The sequence below is a fragment of the Alosa pseudoharengus genome, unplaced genomic scaffold, assembly GCF_046254945.1.
Source record: "Alosa pseudoharengus isolate Yale_2024_CS ecotype anadromous, Long Island Sound unplaced genomic scaffold, YU_APseudo_1.1 YU_APseudo_1.1_scf_19, whole genome shotgun sequence".
Taxonomy (NCBI): Eukaryota; Metazoa; Chordata; class Actinopteri; order Clupeiformes; family Clupeidae; genus Alosa; species Alosa pseudoharengus.
The window spans coordinates 33,970,191-33,986,659 of NW_027468657.1; the positions used below are offsets into that span (position 1 = coordinate 33,970,191).

Here is a 16,469-nt window from a genome sequence, read left to right on the forward strand (position 1 = left end):
CTGACATCTGCATTCCCTCTCTGCAGGAGGGTTTCCAGGGATAAGGGGGTAAAGTTCCCTGCCTCTTCCTCTGCCCCTGGGTGCTGTCAGTGACATTGTCTTAAATAGGATTAGGCATCCCATACTTACGCCAGAGCCATGATGCTCAAGGGCCTGGCCAGGGACTCCAAGCGCTTCAGTGTCTTCATACTATCTGAGGACAGGCCCATTCCACTATCTGACTGTCCCCCCTGCACAGTCAAAAAAGAGAGGAAAGCAGTTTAATCACTATTAACTCTTCAAGACCCTGAAGAAATCTTCACTGGACACTATCAGGTTGTTGAGTCCAGAGCTCTGATGTAGCAATAGCCCTGTGCCGTTGTTTGCAATCATGGTAATAAAGAGAAAGGAAATCAAGGGAGTCAAAAGGCGATGGGAAACTAGTTTCTCACCTCATGGATCTCATTTGTCCCATTCTCCATGGTTACCTCATCGAAGGTCTTCACACTAGCGGGTCGGATCTTAATGTTCCTGAAAGGATAAAATGTCCACTATCAGATCCCAATAGATGGAAACGGGCTTTACTTCAATCTTCCCAAAATCCTTTCTATGCCAAGAAAAGAAACACAATAGTAAGAACTTAATAGATCTGGTAACAGTCTCATCGCGTCAATGGAATTTCTCTGAAAATAAACGCAGACTCTTTTCATTTCACATTTCAGCACTTGGGGAATCAGATAGCTGTTTAATTCAGCTAAAGGGATAAGTGTCATTACTGCATTTCAACACCACTCTCCATAAATATACTTGGTGAACCTGTGAAAATACAAGCGCTGGACAAATATTATCTTAAGTGAACATAAATCCTGATGTGGGGTTTTCAGCTTGGGAGGAAATTCCTGAAGGGGGCCATCATGCAGTGAGCTCGCTCTCCATTCAGCTCCGTTCTTATCAGCACCTAATCAGCGCTTTCCCTGCCCTCCATCACACCCTAATGGACTTGTTTCAGAGCAGGACCTGCAGGCTGCTTTGTGCCCTGTGTGTTTTGGTTAGTGCTTTGCCTTCCAGGTTATTGAATGGAAACTGAAGAACATGTTTGAGAAAATGATAAGCTGATATCTCATAGTCCTCTTGGGTCTCTCACACAGTTCACAACCAAAACGACTTGATTCACTGCTATGCTTTCCAGAGAGATCAAATGGCTGAGATGTTGGTATTATCTAATCATCAAAAAAGTATATCTCTGCACAAAAGTTTAATTATATCAAAATTGTTATCTGACCACAAGATGAACTGCATTGTAAACGTGTCAGATGAACAACAATGATTTAATCCCGTCTGAGAGTTCACTTAGTGTGCTTAAAGCGAGAGTCAAGTCAGATAGTGAAAAGCCTGTCCAGTAGCACGTTGCTCACTGAGGAGAGTCGCCAGGCAACAAGAAGGGTCCAGGCTCTTACCATGTGCCCGAGTCCCTCTGGGAGAGTGGCCGGCTGGAGGACTCCTCTGTCGGTGCAGGGCTGGAGGGCTTGGCCTCTTTGGTCAGCAGGGCCGTGTTGATGGGGATGTAATGCTTCCCTTCCTGACAGACGAAAGAGGCACATGCTCAGCCACGGAGGCCCCTTTACATCCAAACCATGACATCACTGAGCTTGTTATTACTGTGTGAATCCATAAGGCATTTATAGAGCGCTGAGCTATTCTAACCTGCCTCCAGCCTTCAAGAGATCAAAGACTAGAAGAGCCTGGTAAAAAAAGCAAGACTCCGAGGACGTCCCATTTCATTATAGAACAAGCACATGGAGGAGAGTGAGATGATGACCATCAATTAAGGATAGAGCCAGAGCATGATAAAGCAGGTCATTTGGACTATTTCCAATGTCAATGAGCCTCCTTATGTGTAATCGCTCCACAGAGAATAGCGCATAGTGCTGGGAATGTCCTTGAGCCCATCATCACATAGGGCCATATGACCCACTACCCTCATCGCCGGCTGAATGACTGATGATCTGTTGGATATGTTAATCTCTTCATTAGAGGTTAAACTAAGAGCGTTTTAATAATCAGATGGAAATTATAGCTATCATTTGTTCATCTGGAATATTTAGAGTTGTGCGTATTAAATTTGACAATGACATTAAGAGGGACATCATGAGAAATTATTTTCTTCCTCCAACTGACTTTGTTGTTTTATGGTCATCTCTCCCTCACAAGAGAGAAAACTGAGTGATAGATAATAATCAGGGAGATGAACAATAACGACATAAACCATCAATCTATCAGTTCTTTTGCAATGTGTCGTTTCTGTTTCTTACTATCAATGGGCTGAATTACAATAGTTGACAACACAAAGGTGCTTACTTGCTTATCAGGCACTGTTACATTAGCTCTTACATTTTCCATTGTTTGTCTTTCTGTTGTTGAATGTGTTCCTCTCTTTCATGCTTTTCAAAGGGAAGTGAGTGGGGCTTGTTGATAGGAACTTCCCTCCCTAGTTAGTCTGAAGACCCCCGTGGGCAAAAGCCCTCTTCAAGTCTTGTGCCTTGCACTGGCCAAGCTGCCCCATTTCCTGAACACTTGCGGTGCGTGAGGCACTCTCGAGGTCAGTGACTATTCTCACAGTAAAAGGAAAGTTGTAAATGGCCTGGCTCCACTAGTGTGTTGTGGGGAGAACTTGTCACATTAAGTTGTGGTCTGTGGTTTATTTATGTTTTCCAGTCCAAAGATTATTTATGTGTACACTCTGTCAATCAACTGTCCCATGATGATAATGGCAAGCTAACAGGGATAAACTACATTTAGATGCGAAAGTATTTTCGAACAGACAGTGCTTTTATATTATTTATGTCTACAGCTGAGGCCAAGGATTGTGTGGATCTGTACCGTAGGCATGAAATCAACCTTATGGGGTTTTGAATAGATGTGTTGTTGGGCGGTTGCAAGGGCTCTTACCTGTTGCACACTGGCCTGCAGAAGGTCCCCGAGTGTCTCCACCAGCTCTGTGAATGTGGGTCTTTCCACAGGGTTCCCCTGCCAGCAGTCCAGCATGGTCTGGTATCTGCCAAGAACACAAGGCAATTAGCACCACAGTACAAAAACACAGGCCATACAGGACAAGCTTACAACGGGATCGTAATAAATCGCCGGCTGGTGATCAACACCACACACTCGGATCCCTCAGAGTTAGCACTGATCTGACAGGTCAACCCATCTGACCTCGCAGCCAGGTGACCAGGTCTCTGTGAGTCAGCCGCCCATTCTTCACCGTCGTCAATGACGCTAGTGAGGTCCCATGGACCGTGGCGCTGTTTTCCTTTTCCTGGCTGTCAGTGAGATTTGGTGGTGCGGAGCTGCTCGTGCTCTCTGACGAGCTGTCAGCATCGCTCCCCAAATGGGACTCCTCTGCACCATTATTGGAGTTTCCAGGCAGTAATGGCCTGTAATGGTGGGAAGGAGTCCAGTCGTGGAGGAATGCAGACATGGAACACTAAAATCCAGGGCTTCAGTTGAAACCTCCCCTCCCTGACGCTAGTGATGATGGAGCCCCGGACTCCTTCCCCTCTCTTGTTTCCTCACATCCTCACCCATGTTGCTCTCCGATGATTGGCATCACATTGAGCTTATTTGGCAGGAGGCTGAAATCATAGCAAAAGCAGATGGTTCATTGCTTCCTCTCTAACATCCACCGTTCTTGTCTTCTCCATCTGGGTTTGCATTTAGGGCACCTCTGGAGTCAAGGCATTCTTCTCTCTCTGGGCAATGAAAAGGAGATGGCGGAGGCAACACCACTCCACTTCCTATTTTGATTCTTCTCTCCAGCCAGGTGGGCAGAGTGCCTGGTGGGACACTGGGGCATTGCCCTGATCTACAATTCAGGCTCTGCATCCTGTCTAGGGTGAGGATTGAAAGTGGGCCCTAAATAACCTGCCGTTACAGAGAGGAGAGTGCATCTAAACTGATGCTTCAGGGCTCATAACTCTTTGAATATGAGTCTGTGGGAGGTCCCTCCCCATCCCCATCCCCAGGCCCAGTCTTCTGTGTGTGCCCTTTCTCCTTGCCCTTGACTTTCGGCCCTTCCCACACATTCCTTTGAGGGTGCCGCAGACTGGACACGCAATTGTAGTGGGTCACATTCCTGATGAGTCTGGCGCATCACCAGCGGGCCAGATTTACTGCCCCACCATCTCCTGACCCGCTGCCCCTTTCATCATCCATATAATAGGCCTGCTGGGGTCAGGGTCAGGGCCAGGGTTCTGGGGGAGAGTTGGGAGTCAAGGAGATCTGCACATGCGATTAGCATCTCAGATCCAAGGCAGAGAGTCCCTGACATCGAGGCTGAGTGGGTAACACTATCACTGATGGCTCAATGGGAAGCAGGTGCTGATTGTATTTTATAGTGGTGTTATCTTCTGGCTCTGTCTGGCCCTATCAGCACCCGCTTTGAAGTGGAACGGAAAAGCTCTTTCGCCTTGCAGATATATCGGCGGATATCATCACAGGATTGGTGGGGTATGTGGATTCCATTCACATTCCCCTATTTACAGAGAAGGAGTCTGGCTTGCATTTTGCTGGTCATTTCCAATTATCGTCTCACTGGGCTCTCACAATCATCAGTTGGCTCAATTTGGCAAGATCCCTTTCATATGTGACTCCATCGGCGAAGTAAAGTTATAAAACACAAGTAAAGCATTTATTCTATCCAAGTGAATAAACTGTAGAAGCTTGATATGATAACATATAATAGCATGGAATACAAGGTCTGGCACAACGGCAGTAGCAGAATGACTTGAATGAGAGAATGTCATAAACTTGATTCTTTTTAATGAAATACAGCAGTCTATGACAAAAGATACATACAGTAAGCGTTCCATAACTTCCTACAATCATCCTAGAGGCACTGAATTTAGCATTCTCCCTGAGAACTTCTCCTCCTGACAGCCATCTGATCTGACAAGTAGAAAGGGGGAGTGAGAAAGAGACAGAGAAACCACAAAGGCTTCTTTCAGCCATTTCACTGTGTCCCAGCTCCTCTCTACCCATAGGGGGTATATCTCAACTGCAGAACGGGTTCTGGCCACAGCACCCACTGACCTCCCCACCCCTCCCCTCCCCATGTCCCCAACCTCAGTCCAGTTCCTCCAGGTGCACTGGTGCCTTTAATGTCAGGCTTGGTTTCGGCTGTGCTGTTGTTCGCTCCGGGACAGATCAATGTCTGACACCACGAACACCCTGCTAGTCAGCCTGCATGGACTCTCTCTCACACACTGAGTGGATAGCCATACAAAGTTACTATCAAAGTCCTTCAAAAGCCCTCTTAGGGTTTCTCCAGTAGGACTGAAATCAGATACAGTTCCTCTCTTTAGCTGAATCGATGTAGTACGAAAACTTGTTTTCCCCTCTACATGTCTGGCAGTTGCTTTGGTTCCATACCAATGACCCAAGAGAGTGCTTGCAGTCTCGGGAAGGAGGGGTGGGCCATAGTGCTTTGTGCTACGCTCACAACCCATTTAGTGCCACGGCAATAAAGGAATCCCCCAAGAACAATTCACCCGTGAAACCACACAAATGACCATACTCCTAACTGTTATGAACTTGAGTTAGCATGTCATGCCAGGCTCCCTGCAACAGCAGTGCACTGTTCCAATAGAACGGCTCTGCACCATGTGAGAAAGACTTAATGGATATAAAACCTGCACTGTTATAATGATCTCATTCATCTCAAAGCCATTTGACATATCCGCTGCAAGCAATTACATGTAAATTGCATGGTCTGTTTTATTGTTTCATGGAGTAATATGGAACAAATGAGTCTCACATCTCTGAGGAGGAGTACTCAGGTGCCTTCATCCTGGTGCCCTCCTTCAGTCGGCAGCAGAACTCTTCATCAATTTGTACGCCAGGATATGGGGAGGCACCTAGGGAGAAGAAGGAGAGGAGGAGAGAGGGGGGTTATCAGGGAACACATCTCACAGACCCTCAGGAGCGGTCACTTCAAAGAGACGAGAGAAGGGAAGTCACAGAACTGTAAAAAGAGCCGCTAGCCCATCAATGCGGAGAGAAGTGAGCGAGAGCAAGGACAATAGCGCAAGAGCTCACATCTTGTTGGAGAGCGAGCTGCTACGCAATCATAGTCTTCCGGTTAGAGAAGTCTGCACCAGCGAGTTCTAATCAGCATCAGTCCCAATGTACGCAGCCAAAACAAGCATACAGCTTATTACAAATGCTACCCACTTGAAGGATCATGAGTTACAAAATAATATTTTTAAGGGCTTGACTGAAACCCCTGATACAATATCAGATAACACAAAAAGGCCTACTGTACCATGTCTGCAACAACAATGAATTTCAGTTGAGGTTTTCCCTGATGGATCACAGCACATTATAACAAACTAGAAAAACATGAAAAACAAATGGATTGAACAAATGTAACTGTCATCCATTTTAAAAAGATTTTATTTCAATAATGGCAACTCATCAAACAGGGGCAGAGAGCCCAAAACGACAAGACACAGATTTAGCTGCTAGGATGCCCTGATAAAATTTGCATATGGATACACCTTGAACTTATTATGAACCTTTGATCTGAATATATTAAAAGGCTGCATGTCTCATTGTGTTTTTTCTTTTCATGTTGTAATTTATCTATTTGAGACACATGCTAAGGCTGTCCAGATGTTCAAGGTAATGTATTTGTGGGTATGCATGTACGTTTGTGTGTGTGTGTGAAAGCGAGAGAGAAACAAAGATAGTAACTGTATATGAAGAAACAGACATACATACAATGCGGTTTTAAAGGTTGCGCTGGTTCCACAGTGGGTGCAAACATTTACATTGATTGGCTGCTTGGTAACAGTGAGTTTGCATTTCCAACTGAAGAAACAGCTTGTCCAAATGTAAGCCATTCTTTCTTATTTTATGGCCCTTATTCATGATAAAAGTGCTGTTGAAGCGCGCTAATGTTTTTGCACTAGCAGCATGAAAATTGTTTTCTTAAGCTGACAATATAACTCCCTTTTCTGTCCCACAGGGGCAATTCAACAGCAGCAGACAGTTATTGCCTGTTCCATGTAGACGAGGTGGGTAGTTCAGGGCACCTCACAAATAGCTTCCAAACATCATGGTGTCTTTGATTAAAGGCCGTGCTGGCCTTTTCTCCTTACACGCTGTGCGCTGAATGCCTTTGCTAAATACTTGAGTAATGCCCCATGTGTACATTTGAATGTGAGAAATCCATCAACTGCACCATCTGCACGAGCAATTTTACTGGAACAACATGCAATGGAACGTTATGATAGACAAATTAAGATCGCTAAAAGCTCAGAGAGGAATCTGCGAAGGTCAGCAAAACTGGGAAAACAAAGTGTGGGACAAAACTATTGAGGCAGTTTCTGTAAATAAACAAACCTCAGCAAGGATCAGACTAAAATATGCATTGATGCCAGGAAAGGAAAGAGAAACATAACGAGGCAGATTTGTGATACAGAAATTTACATTGGTCAAAACCCACTGATGCATTTGGAGCCATACAGCTCACTCCCACGAGGTGTTTGGGAATGACTGTGTGAATTTGAGAACCCGTGAGGTTGGAGGACAGTGAGTTATAACTTGGTAGGACAGTGGAGGTATTTACCCAGCGAGAAGATCTCCCACATGAGAACGCCGAATGACCACACATCACTCTGTGTAGTGTAGATCTTGTCAAAAATGGCCTCTGGTGCCATCCACTTCAGGGGAAGTCTGGCCTATAGGCACGGAAACAGAGACAAAAGGCTGTTTGCTTTACGCTGCTTTACATGCTTTACAGGTCGGCCTGGGCTACTACAATATTGTCAGTTCTTTTGTGGCTGAACAGGTGTTGAATAGACAAACCTTTCCTCTAACAGAACTAATGTCTTGACCCAAACATTGATCTTCTATAACAGGCCTTTGTCAAAAAGTATGTTGCTGCTTCCCAGATCAATAACTGTGAGTGCTGTGACAAACTGTGCATACAGACCACCAACTTACATCTCCTTTGCGCACGTAATCAGGGTCTTTATAGACGTCTCTTGCAAGGCCAAAATCACATATCTTCACCACATTGTTTTCAGACAACAAAATGTTTCTGGCAGCCAAGTCACGATGGATGCACTGTTAAAAGAAAGTACATTTAAGACTCAGTCACAGCTCATATCTATCAGACCATGACTTAATAACAGACACACAGCCCCACTGTAGCTTTGGAGTTTGGACAAAGCAACATTTGTGTTGGACGGGTGATTGTTTGACTTGTCGATGCGATTCGAAATCTCTTATATGAAACACGTGTGTTGCCGTGCACATGTTGCCAAGGTGTGATAATGCAAGGCAGATGAGATGAACATGTGGAAGAATTATCAGAGGCGCTCCAGTGTGACATGCAGAACACCGAGGCTGAACTTTCTCCTTCAGCGTTACAACAATTGTTTGTCTGCCTCTGCAGTAGGTGCCACTGGTGTGATATTGAACAGTACTGGGGTGTGGGGAAAATACAGTTTTCCTCTCCAGAGTGATACTGTATGAGCTCATAAACACAAGAAAAGAGTCTCTGAGTTTTTTTCTTTAAGGTTCCCTGGGGAAATACTCTTAACTGTATGACTTTTCCCGTTTAGACGGAATGCTTTGGATACAATGACTGGCAGTGTGTGTGGAGGTGGCCCTTACTTTTCGCGATGCCAAGAACTCCATGCCTTTCGCCACTTGGAAGCTGTAACAAATCAAGTCCTCCATGGTCAGAACCCGCTTATACAAGTCCTCAGATTCTGAAAAGAGTGGGTGGAAAATGACAGTGATTAAACCAGCCGGGAGTACACTGTTCATAATTCAACTCACAAATCAAAACATTGCAGCGTAAGCAGAGAGACAGCAAAATTTTTCGCCATCTATCTTCCCAAATCTCCCCATGTACTTCATGTCACAGCTATGATATAATGTTCACCCCACAATGTTAATGCACCTTCTGGTGCAGTCTTGAAAACATCCTCTAAAGAACAGAGAGCCATCCCGCCCCCACCCCCACCTCCTGCCTCCTGTTCTGACTCTTTGTCTGACACGTGCGGCTTGTTAATTTAATGATGCTCAGTTGGAGGAAGGGGGGGGGAGGTGGGCGGGATCTCCTGGTGGCCCACCTGAGTAAACAGTTTATGAGAGCAGAAATAACATGCAGTGCACAGGCCAGTTGTGACGGGAGGACTGGACACTGTGGCCAACCAGCAGTGAGGGGAAGTGCACAGAGGAGGGGAAAAGAGCACGCAAGCGCCCAGCAGGGGATGACAGTCAATCCAGCTTCATAAGAATCGTATTTATGAATCCAAGAGGAAGCTCCTCCTCAGATACAGAGGGGAGGGAAACAACCCAGAGGGCGGGGTGGGGCGGAGGTGAGCAAGAGAGGGGAGAGGGGGAGGAGGAAATGGGGGAGGAAGGAGGGGGGAGGAGGGGAGAGGAAAACGCTCGGGCCGCTACCTTCCTCCTCTTCCTCCGAATCGCAGTAGCTCTTATCTTCGATGAAGCCGGAGCTGGCGGAGCTTCCGGTGCTGGCCACGCTTTCCAGACGGCGCTTGATGAGCTCGCTCAGGTCACAGCCGGAGCCCGAGGGCAGAGCCTTGCCATCCTGACTCTGGGCCAGACACACAGCACAGCAGAGTGGTCAGTCAGCGGACACCCACACCCAGCACAGCCACACACAAGCCTGCACCACAGAGCGACCCATCTTACCTTATAAACCACAAAGTCAGCCCGCTTGCTCCTTAGGTAGTTGGACAGATTGCCATACTTGCAGAACTCCACAATAATCATAAGGGGCCCTAATGGAGGAATCATTCAGGGAGTCAGAGCCAATAGCATAAAGCTAATGTGGACATAGTTGAACATCTCAGAGTGCTTTATTTTATAATTACATCTAATGTAAGATATTAATCTGTGTTATTAGGAAATTGTCACATGGTAAAATGTTTACATCTCAAAGGAGCACGCTCACCTTTGACCTCATAAACCTTTATAAACCTCACCTTTGAAAACATAAAAGTATTTCTCAAACATAAATTTAAAGATGTTGAGGGCTTCAATGCTTCAAGATAGGGTGAGCGTATCAATATGATGGATAACAGAAATATACCTTTCAAAGAAACTACAGATCAAAGTGTTAAAAACTATTTGCGTAAATCTGGATAAGTATCAGCCAAGTATTACTGAGATTTACAACCCACAACAGACCGCCCTACACACACACAAAACAAGTATGTCATTCGGAAGACTGATGAAAGTGCCATGCAAGTATTTGCACAGAATAAATGAAACTGAATAAATTGAAAGTGTCTGATGAATGTCTGATTAATGCAACAAATCTGGAACCAAAATGTGAAACTTTTGAAAAATTCTCTTTTGAGCCTCTTTGACATCCCTGCTGTTGTGTGAATTCCTCTGCTCGCTCGCTCACCTCCAGGCTTGGTGCAGGCTCCTAGTAGGTTGACCACGTTGAGGTGATGGCCGATGTGAATCAGTATTTTCAGCTCAGACATGAGCGCTTTCCACTCATTATTCGTGGCTCCGCCTGTCACAGAGGCACACAGTGGAATACAGCAGAATTAGGGAATGTGACGTGAGAACAAGGCTGCCTGTCTACACAAATCCACACTTGGACTATTCCACAACGTCCCTTGGAAACACAACAATGTGTTCTTTGGCTCTGAAATATATCTGCCCTCAAAAGACAACTGTATATATTACATTAGACTCTTAACTTGCAAGCTAACATACCATGACCATAGGGTACTGGCACTGAATTCCAAGATGACTGCAAATGATGGATTACAATGAGAACAAACCCAAATCATTGTGATCAAAGGGGAACTGGTTGGCAGATTGATTTTCAAAATAAATACAACAACAGGCTGGTAAGGCCCCTTTACCCTTACACAAACAACAGCACCAAATGGTCTTCAGTAAATATTTATGTAAAAACAACACAATGTAGTTTCAATATTACAACATGCCGATAAGAAGGACATGTGTTTATGAACTTTAAATCCCCTTAATCATATTTTCAACAAATACATGCTACATCAAGAAGACAAGGCAAGGGAGACATTACACAGTAAATATTGCAATCCACATATGGAATGAATAGATTCGCTGTGATTCCCTCTTTCACAATCTTTTTATGGCCGAGCAAAAGTACTAGTTCTAAGAACACTGTCCATCAGGACGAGGCAAATATGTAGGGCAAGCGCACCCTCCTGAGGACCGGGCTGAGCTCAGAGAGTCACGGAGGGCACCATCACACATGTCAGTGCCCTGTTTAAGGACCAGATAAGTGGTCACTCATAGTAGTCTGCTCATCCAATGGCTTGAGGGGGTTAAAAGGAAACCACTCTCAATGTTCCTTCTCTTAATATATGGCTAATTAATCTTCTCTTAATATATGGCTAATTAATCTTATCTTAATATATGGCTGATTAATCCGACCCCAGCACCCTGAGGAGAGATACCTTGAGTTTAAATGTGGGCTGACTGTGGCTGCGGATGAAGTATTATTGTCTGAGACAGACTAGGCTCTGGATCCAGAACTGCTGCGGTGTCGGTTTCTGTGTTTCCCCCTCTTCACTGGTGGCTGAATCTCTTCCACGCCAGAACGGAAGAGTTGTGGTCGGACAGCTCATCATGAGTGGGCTCAGCGTGTTCTTGAAGCAGCACAAGCACAGCATTTCATAACAAGCAGCCCGTCTGCGAAAGTGCGCTGCTTTTTATTACCCACTGACCTGGGGTGCACGCTAAGGCATCCGGCCAACCCTGCTCCTCCGTGATGGATGTGCGAGGAAGATTAACGCGCCTATGCAAGCCGGCGAGTGGCCTGATTTATCATCATCACCGAGTTAGCCTCTGCCCACCATCCGCGCAGCGCTCGCCAGTCTGGACAGGCCGGTCATCACTCTCCACTTGTCACAGCTTTAACAGTGGGAAAACGAAAGTTATTTTGACCTTTGGGGATGCTAATATGACTTTAGCCCAAAAAATTGCTAGCCATTTTCCTTTTTAATCACAGCACTCCCCAGAGACATCCCAATGGAATGTGTGTCTGATTGGCTGAATGAGTGGCATGAGAGGCCACAGAAGTGTGTGTTTTTTTCCCAGACGAGCTCTCGAGTTGTCTCCATTTTGGGCGAATATGTTGCATTAGGATGAAGATGGCCTCTGATATTTGGAATGCAGATATGAAATGATGGCTCTCATAAATCAAATAGGGACGCAGGGGAGGAGAACAGACCAAACTCGAGGAATTTCCAGACCATCTGCTGTGGCGGGGCCATGAATGGAGAATCAGTGAATATTTGTACATCTACTTCATTTGTACCTTATACTTTTGAACCTCAAATCACCTGCAAATCTTGGACGAGAGTTGCAGCACTGAACTTTTTCCGTTTTGAAGGCTTCAGGACAGGCTGAGAGAAAGCAGTGTTCTATGTTCTCCCCATCGGCTCAGAAATGTGCAATATCAGATAATTATCTTCACATGGCTTATGAACACAGATCACACATGCGGCATAAAATGATCCACCAAATGACGGGCTGCTGTTTTCCATCACTTCACGAGAGCAAAGCTGTGGTTATATTTTCCAATTGTGATCTGGAGGGGAGGGAAGACTGTCCATCATCCAAGCCTCCCTGATCAGGACCATGCTAGAAGTGGACCTAGTTAGCATCGAACTCCAGAACAATCCGGGGCAGTTCATCAACAACTTCTAGTTCTTATACAGAAAGGGGGGCATGAGAAGAAGGAAAGAGAAGGTGATCCTACCTTTGAGCATTTTCACCGCTACCGTCTTGCATGTCGACAGCTTATCAATCCCAAAGGCAGAGGCCTCCACCACCTTCCCGAAGGCCCCGTGCCCCAGAGTTTTACCTGCAAGACAAACAAGAAGGCTTGATGAGTCAGTGAGCCTACATGAGACTGCCCGGCCCGGGGGAGCCATACATCAAGCCGGACCCCTGTCAGAGGTGATATGGGCCTGTAATTAAAACAACCTGTGGAGGTTCTGACCACTCGGCTGGCCCTCCACGGGGTATTTATGGAGCAGTTAAGACCGCATGACAGCAGCGGGTCGCTGATAAATAATGGCGCACTAACCCAGAGCAGAGAGGCCATCCACACTGGCTCTTACCGCTCTCAGGAATGACCGAGGCTTTTAACAGCCGAGGCCACGGAGGAGCAGCGGCGGCAACAGCAACAGCAGCAGCTGCCGTCTGAGAATATGAAGTAGTGAAATACATCAACTCCTTGTTATGGGCCAATCATAAAGCGCTTGATGTGAAGTGAGTGCTTAGGGTTTATGTAGTGGGGCATACATCATGACTGGGCTACTATGGAAGACATGGAGGAGGATGCTCACCAAGTCGGAGGCGGTCTCGGGGAAACTCCCACTTGTTGCTATCGTATGGGAGGCGGTCACACTGCTCGTCCAGAGGCATGTGGTCAGGGTCCATGATGATGGACAGGTAACCAGCTTTGATGTCCGCAGGGCTGGGCTGGGATTTAGAACAGAAAATATAACCGACGTATCCACACTTTCAACTCCCACACACCCCACAAAACACTGACGAACATACAAAGACATACAAAGGCCAAACATGTATGTAAAGCCCAAAATCGTATTAAGGATGAGACACATATCCAAGCACATGTGTCAGTCTCACCTTTCTGAGTTTGCGGATGAAGAGGATCAGCATGATCCAGAGGAAGGTGGCTGCTGCGCCGGTGCACACCAGCACTATGACTTCAATGTTGGCTTTGCCCTCATCTCCTACACAACCCAGACAAGACACAAGTTAGTCACTGTGTGAGCTCAGACAGGCAGGCTGATGGCACTGCAGAGTCCTCTCCTCTCCTTACATTTCCTGGAAATCTCCCGAGCCTTGTGAATGGTTGGGATGCTGAAGACACTATTTAAATGAGTAAACATGTAGCTTTCATGACATATACAGAACAGAGCTATTTTTAATATAATGGCCTGCATATGTGCTATAAGATGCCTTAACACTAGTTTGTTTACATTTTTCGATGTCAGATATGTCAAGCTATGTTTCCCCCATGTCCATAGCTCAAACTCAGTGACAGGCTGTGTACTCTCTGCAGAAGAGCACATTGTGTTGTTTATTCTCTGTTTATTTGGCCTGTGCATACCGCACAATTGCTCATTTGTTATATCCACTGAGCTCGAGTGTCTGACATTTCAAAGCATTTCAAACTGTCAGCATATTGCCCTGCTGAGGAAATATTTGGTATGCTTCCAGAACCCTGACCCTAAGGTCTACCTAGAAAGGCTTATGTAGGTGCACCTAGAGTTTATATAAAAAAAAACATAGAAAAAAAATATCAGCTAAAAGGCATGAAAAATGCAACACTGACTGGAAAATGGCGGGTAATAGTAGGAGTTAAATGACTACTTTAGAGAATGCAAGAGAAGCAGAGCAACCAATAGGAGCATCTCTCAGTTGACCTGGCCTCTAGAAACCTGGTTCATGTTTCAAGTCCCAAGCTCCTTTAATGGGTGGACCTTTCCCCCAAAACTGCCCCTCGCTCATTAGCAAACCTCTTCCCCGACTCCATAGAGGTCAGCTCCCACGAGAGAGGACCCTTGCGAGAACCCGAATCATAAAACGCACACAGGAATTCACGTTTGGCATTCCTGGCAGTTTTGGCTTCTCTCTCAGGGGATAGCTTAGTGCTGAAGCTCAGCCAAGCCTATTTGTAAGGCATGAAAGAATTACAGACAGTTGTAAAAGGTTGCTGATTAGTCATGCATTTCACTGTCGAGCTGTGAACCATCAGAATCTACGTTCTGCTGCTGATTTACATTTCAAAATCAGTTGAAAGACTTATTTGAAATGCAAACTACATTGAGCTCAACAGCCTGCCCAGGGACTGTTTTTATATAAAACAAAATACATTTCAATGACTGTGAATGTGAGTAATTGTGGCTCACCAACAACCCGGACGAAGGCACTGGACGCCACCACTCCCATATCATTGGTGGCGCGGCACTCATACATGCCCTCATCCTCCTTCTTCACCCGCTGGATGACTAAGACCCCCTCAGCCATCAGGCTGACCCCTGTTAGGGTCAGAGACACAATGAGAGATGTGGGAGAGTACACATTGCAAACACCAGCTTGACTTGCAATAATAATATTTATAATAATGTTTGACAATGAGCCTTGACAAGCATGTTGCATGGTTTGAGTGTTTTTATTTGTAATGTTTTTACATACCTTGTCCTTCAACCACCGGAAGGTCATTTTTGTACCATGTGATGTTGGGCTGTGGGACGCCCTGGGCGAGGCAGGTCAGCATTAGAGTGCTGCTGCTGTTCACATCCTGTTCGGTCAGGTTCTGTCTCAGGGATGGGATCTTCCTCTCTGTGGGGTTCAGATCACAGAGCGCAGGTTTGCAGAGGTTTGGTATGACTCAACGCCACTTCAGTTTGAGACAGGCAATGCTCTTTTGGCTTCTGTTCTTAGTCAAATCCTTTTGCTCCAAACTTAAAAGCAGCAAAAGCTGATGTGACCAACTGAACTCAAACAAGCTCAAACAAGTGTCACCCACCATTGATAACAAGTGCAGCAGATTTCTGGATCTCTTTCCCTGTGAAGAGGTTGAGGGCCCTGCAGTGGTACTTCTCTGTGAAGTTTCTGGACACATTCTGCACCATGATGGACACAGAGGTGTACAGCCTGTTTTGTTCTTCTATTCCCAGGATGGTTCGGTTGAATGCATCATACCAGTGCGCGTTACTGTAGAGGTATCGTGTAGCCCGACAAGTCAGTGTGACGTCAGACCCCTCAATGGCTGTGTCGGGAGATATTTCTAACGACTCTGAACCATCTGAAGAAGACAGAGAGAGAGAGAGAGAGACAGAAAGGCCCTGTTCAGCAATCAGACAGCATAAAATCGTCATATTTTCAACAGAAAGCCACCAAAAAGACAACAAGAGGCCAGCGATGGAGAAAAGGTTATTGATGACCCCAATGTCCTGAAAGCATCTGCGAACGGCTATCAGATGTCCCTGTCCCTCACACAGACAGAGAGCATGATACGGCGCATCACTGTGGCCAGGAATGTCAAATGTGCAGCTCTTTCCTGTTTCATCACTGCTAATTGGAAGCATGTTGCTGGCGGATGGCGGCGCTGATGGCCGAGCTGCAGTGGTACAATAGGAGCCGGGCCGGGGCCAGGCCTCGGGGGACGAGCGCGCAGCTTGTTTATTCACGTTGCTGGAGAGCATTCGGCGTTCCGTAAGGGAAGACAGCTGTTATTACAATTCTGTCCCTCTCTCACCCGCATTCCTTAGCTCTCAGTCATCTGCACCTCTGAGGCAGCGTAGCATATTCACCCTGGGATACCCCCCACATTCACACACACACACACACACACACACACACACCATATACTACGTATATGCTCACACAGATACACACATACA

The 16,469-nt window shown here is 46.0% G+C and overlaps 1 protein-coding gene across 1 annotated transcript in view; it reads right to left on the bottom strand.

Moving 5' to 3' along the window:
* kdrl (kinase insert domain receptor like) overlaps positions 1 to 16,469 on the bottom strand; it is a 46,903-nt gene that overhangs the window by 4,526 nt on the left and 25,908 nt on the right. Inside the window, exons 13-29 of the mRNA XM_076292517.1 lie at positions 15,593 to 15,871; positions 15,259 to 15,405; positions 14,973 to 15,101; positions 13,684 to 13,790; positions 13,380 to 13,515; positions 12,788 to 12,892; positions 10,430 to 10,543; positions 9,709 to 9,797; positions 9,457 to 9,610; positions 8,659 to 8,756; positions 7,984 to 8,106; positions 7,607 to 7,718; positions 5,792 to 5,891; positions 2,929 to 3,034; positions 1,437 to 1,558; positions 432 to 510; positions 130 to 230 (exon numbers count right to left, since the gene is read on the bottom strand). Coding sequence (XP_076148632.1) covers positions 130 to 230; positions 432 to 510; positions 1,437 to 1,558; positions 2,929 to 3,034; positions 5,792 to 5,891; positions 7,607 to 7,718; positions 7,984 to 8,106; positions 8,659 to 8,756; positions 9,457 to 9,610; positions 9,709 to 9,797; positions 10,430 to 10,543; positions 12,788 to 12,892; positions 13,380 to 13,515; positions 13,684 to 13,790; positions 14,973 to 15,101; positions 15,259 to 15,405; positions 15,593 to 15,871 — 2,101 coding nt within the window. The remainder of the gene's footprint in view (positions 1 to 129; positions 231 to 431; positions 511 to 1,436; positions 1,559 to 2,928; positions 3,035 to 5,791; positions 5,892 to 7,606; positions 7,719 to 7,983; positions 8,107 to 8,658; positions 8,757 to 9,456; positions 9,611 to 9,708; positions 9,798 to 10,429; positions 10,544 to 12,787; positions 12,893 to 13,379; positions 13,516 to 13,683; positions 13,791 to 14,972; positions 15,102 to 15,258; positions 15,406 to 15,592; positions 15,872 to 16,469) is intronic.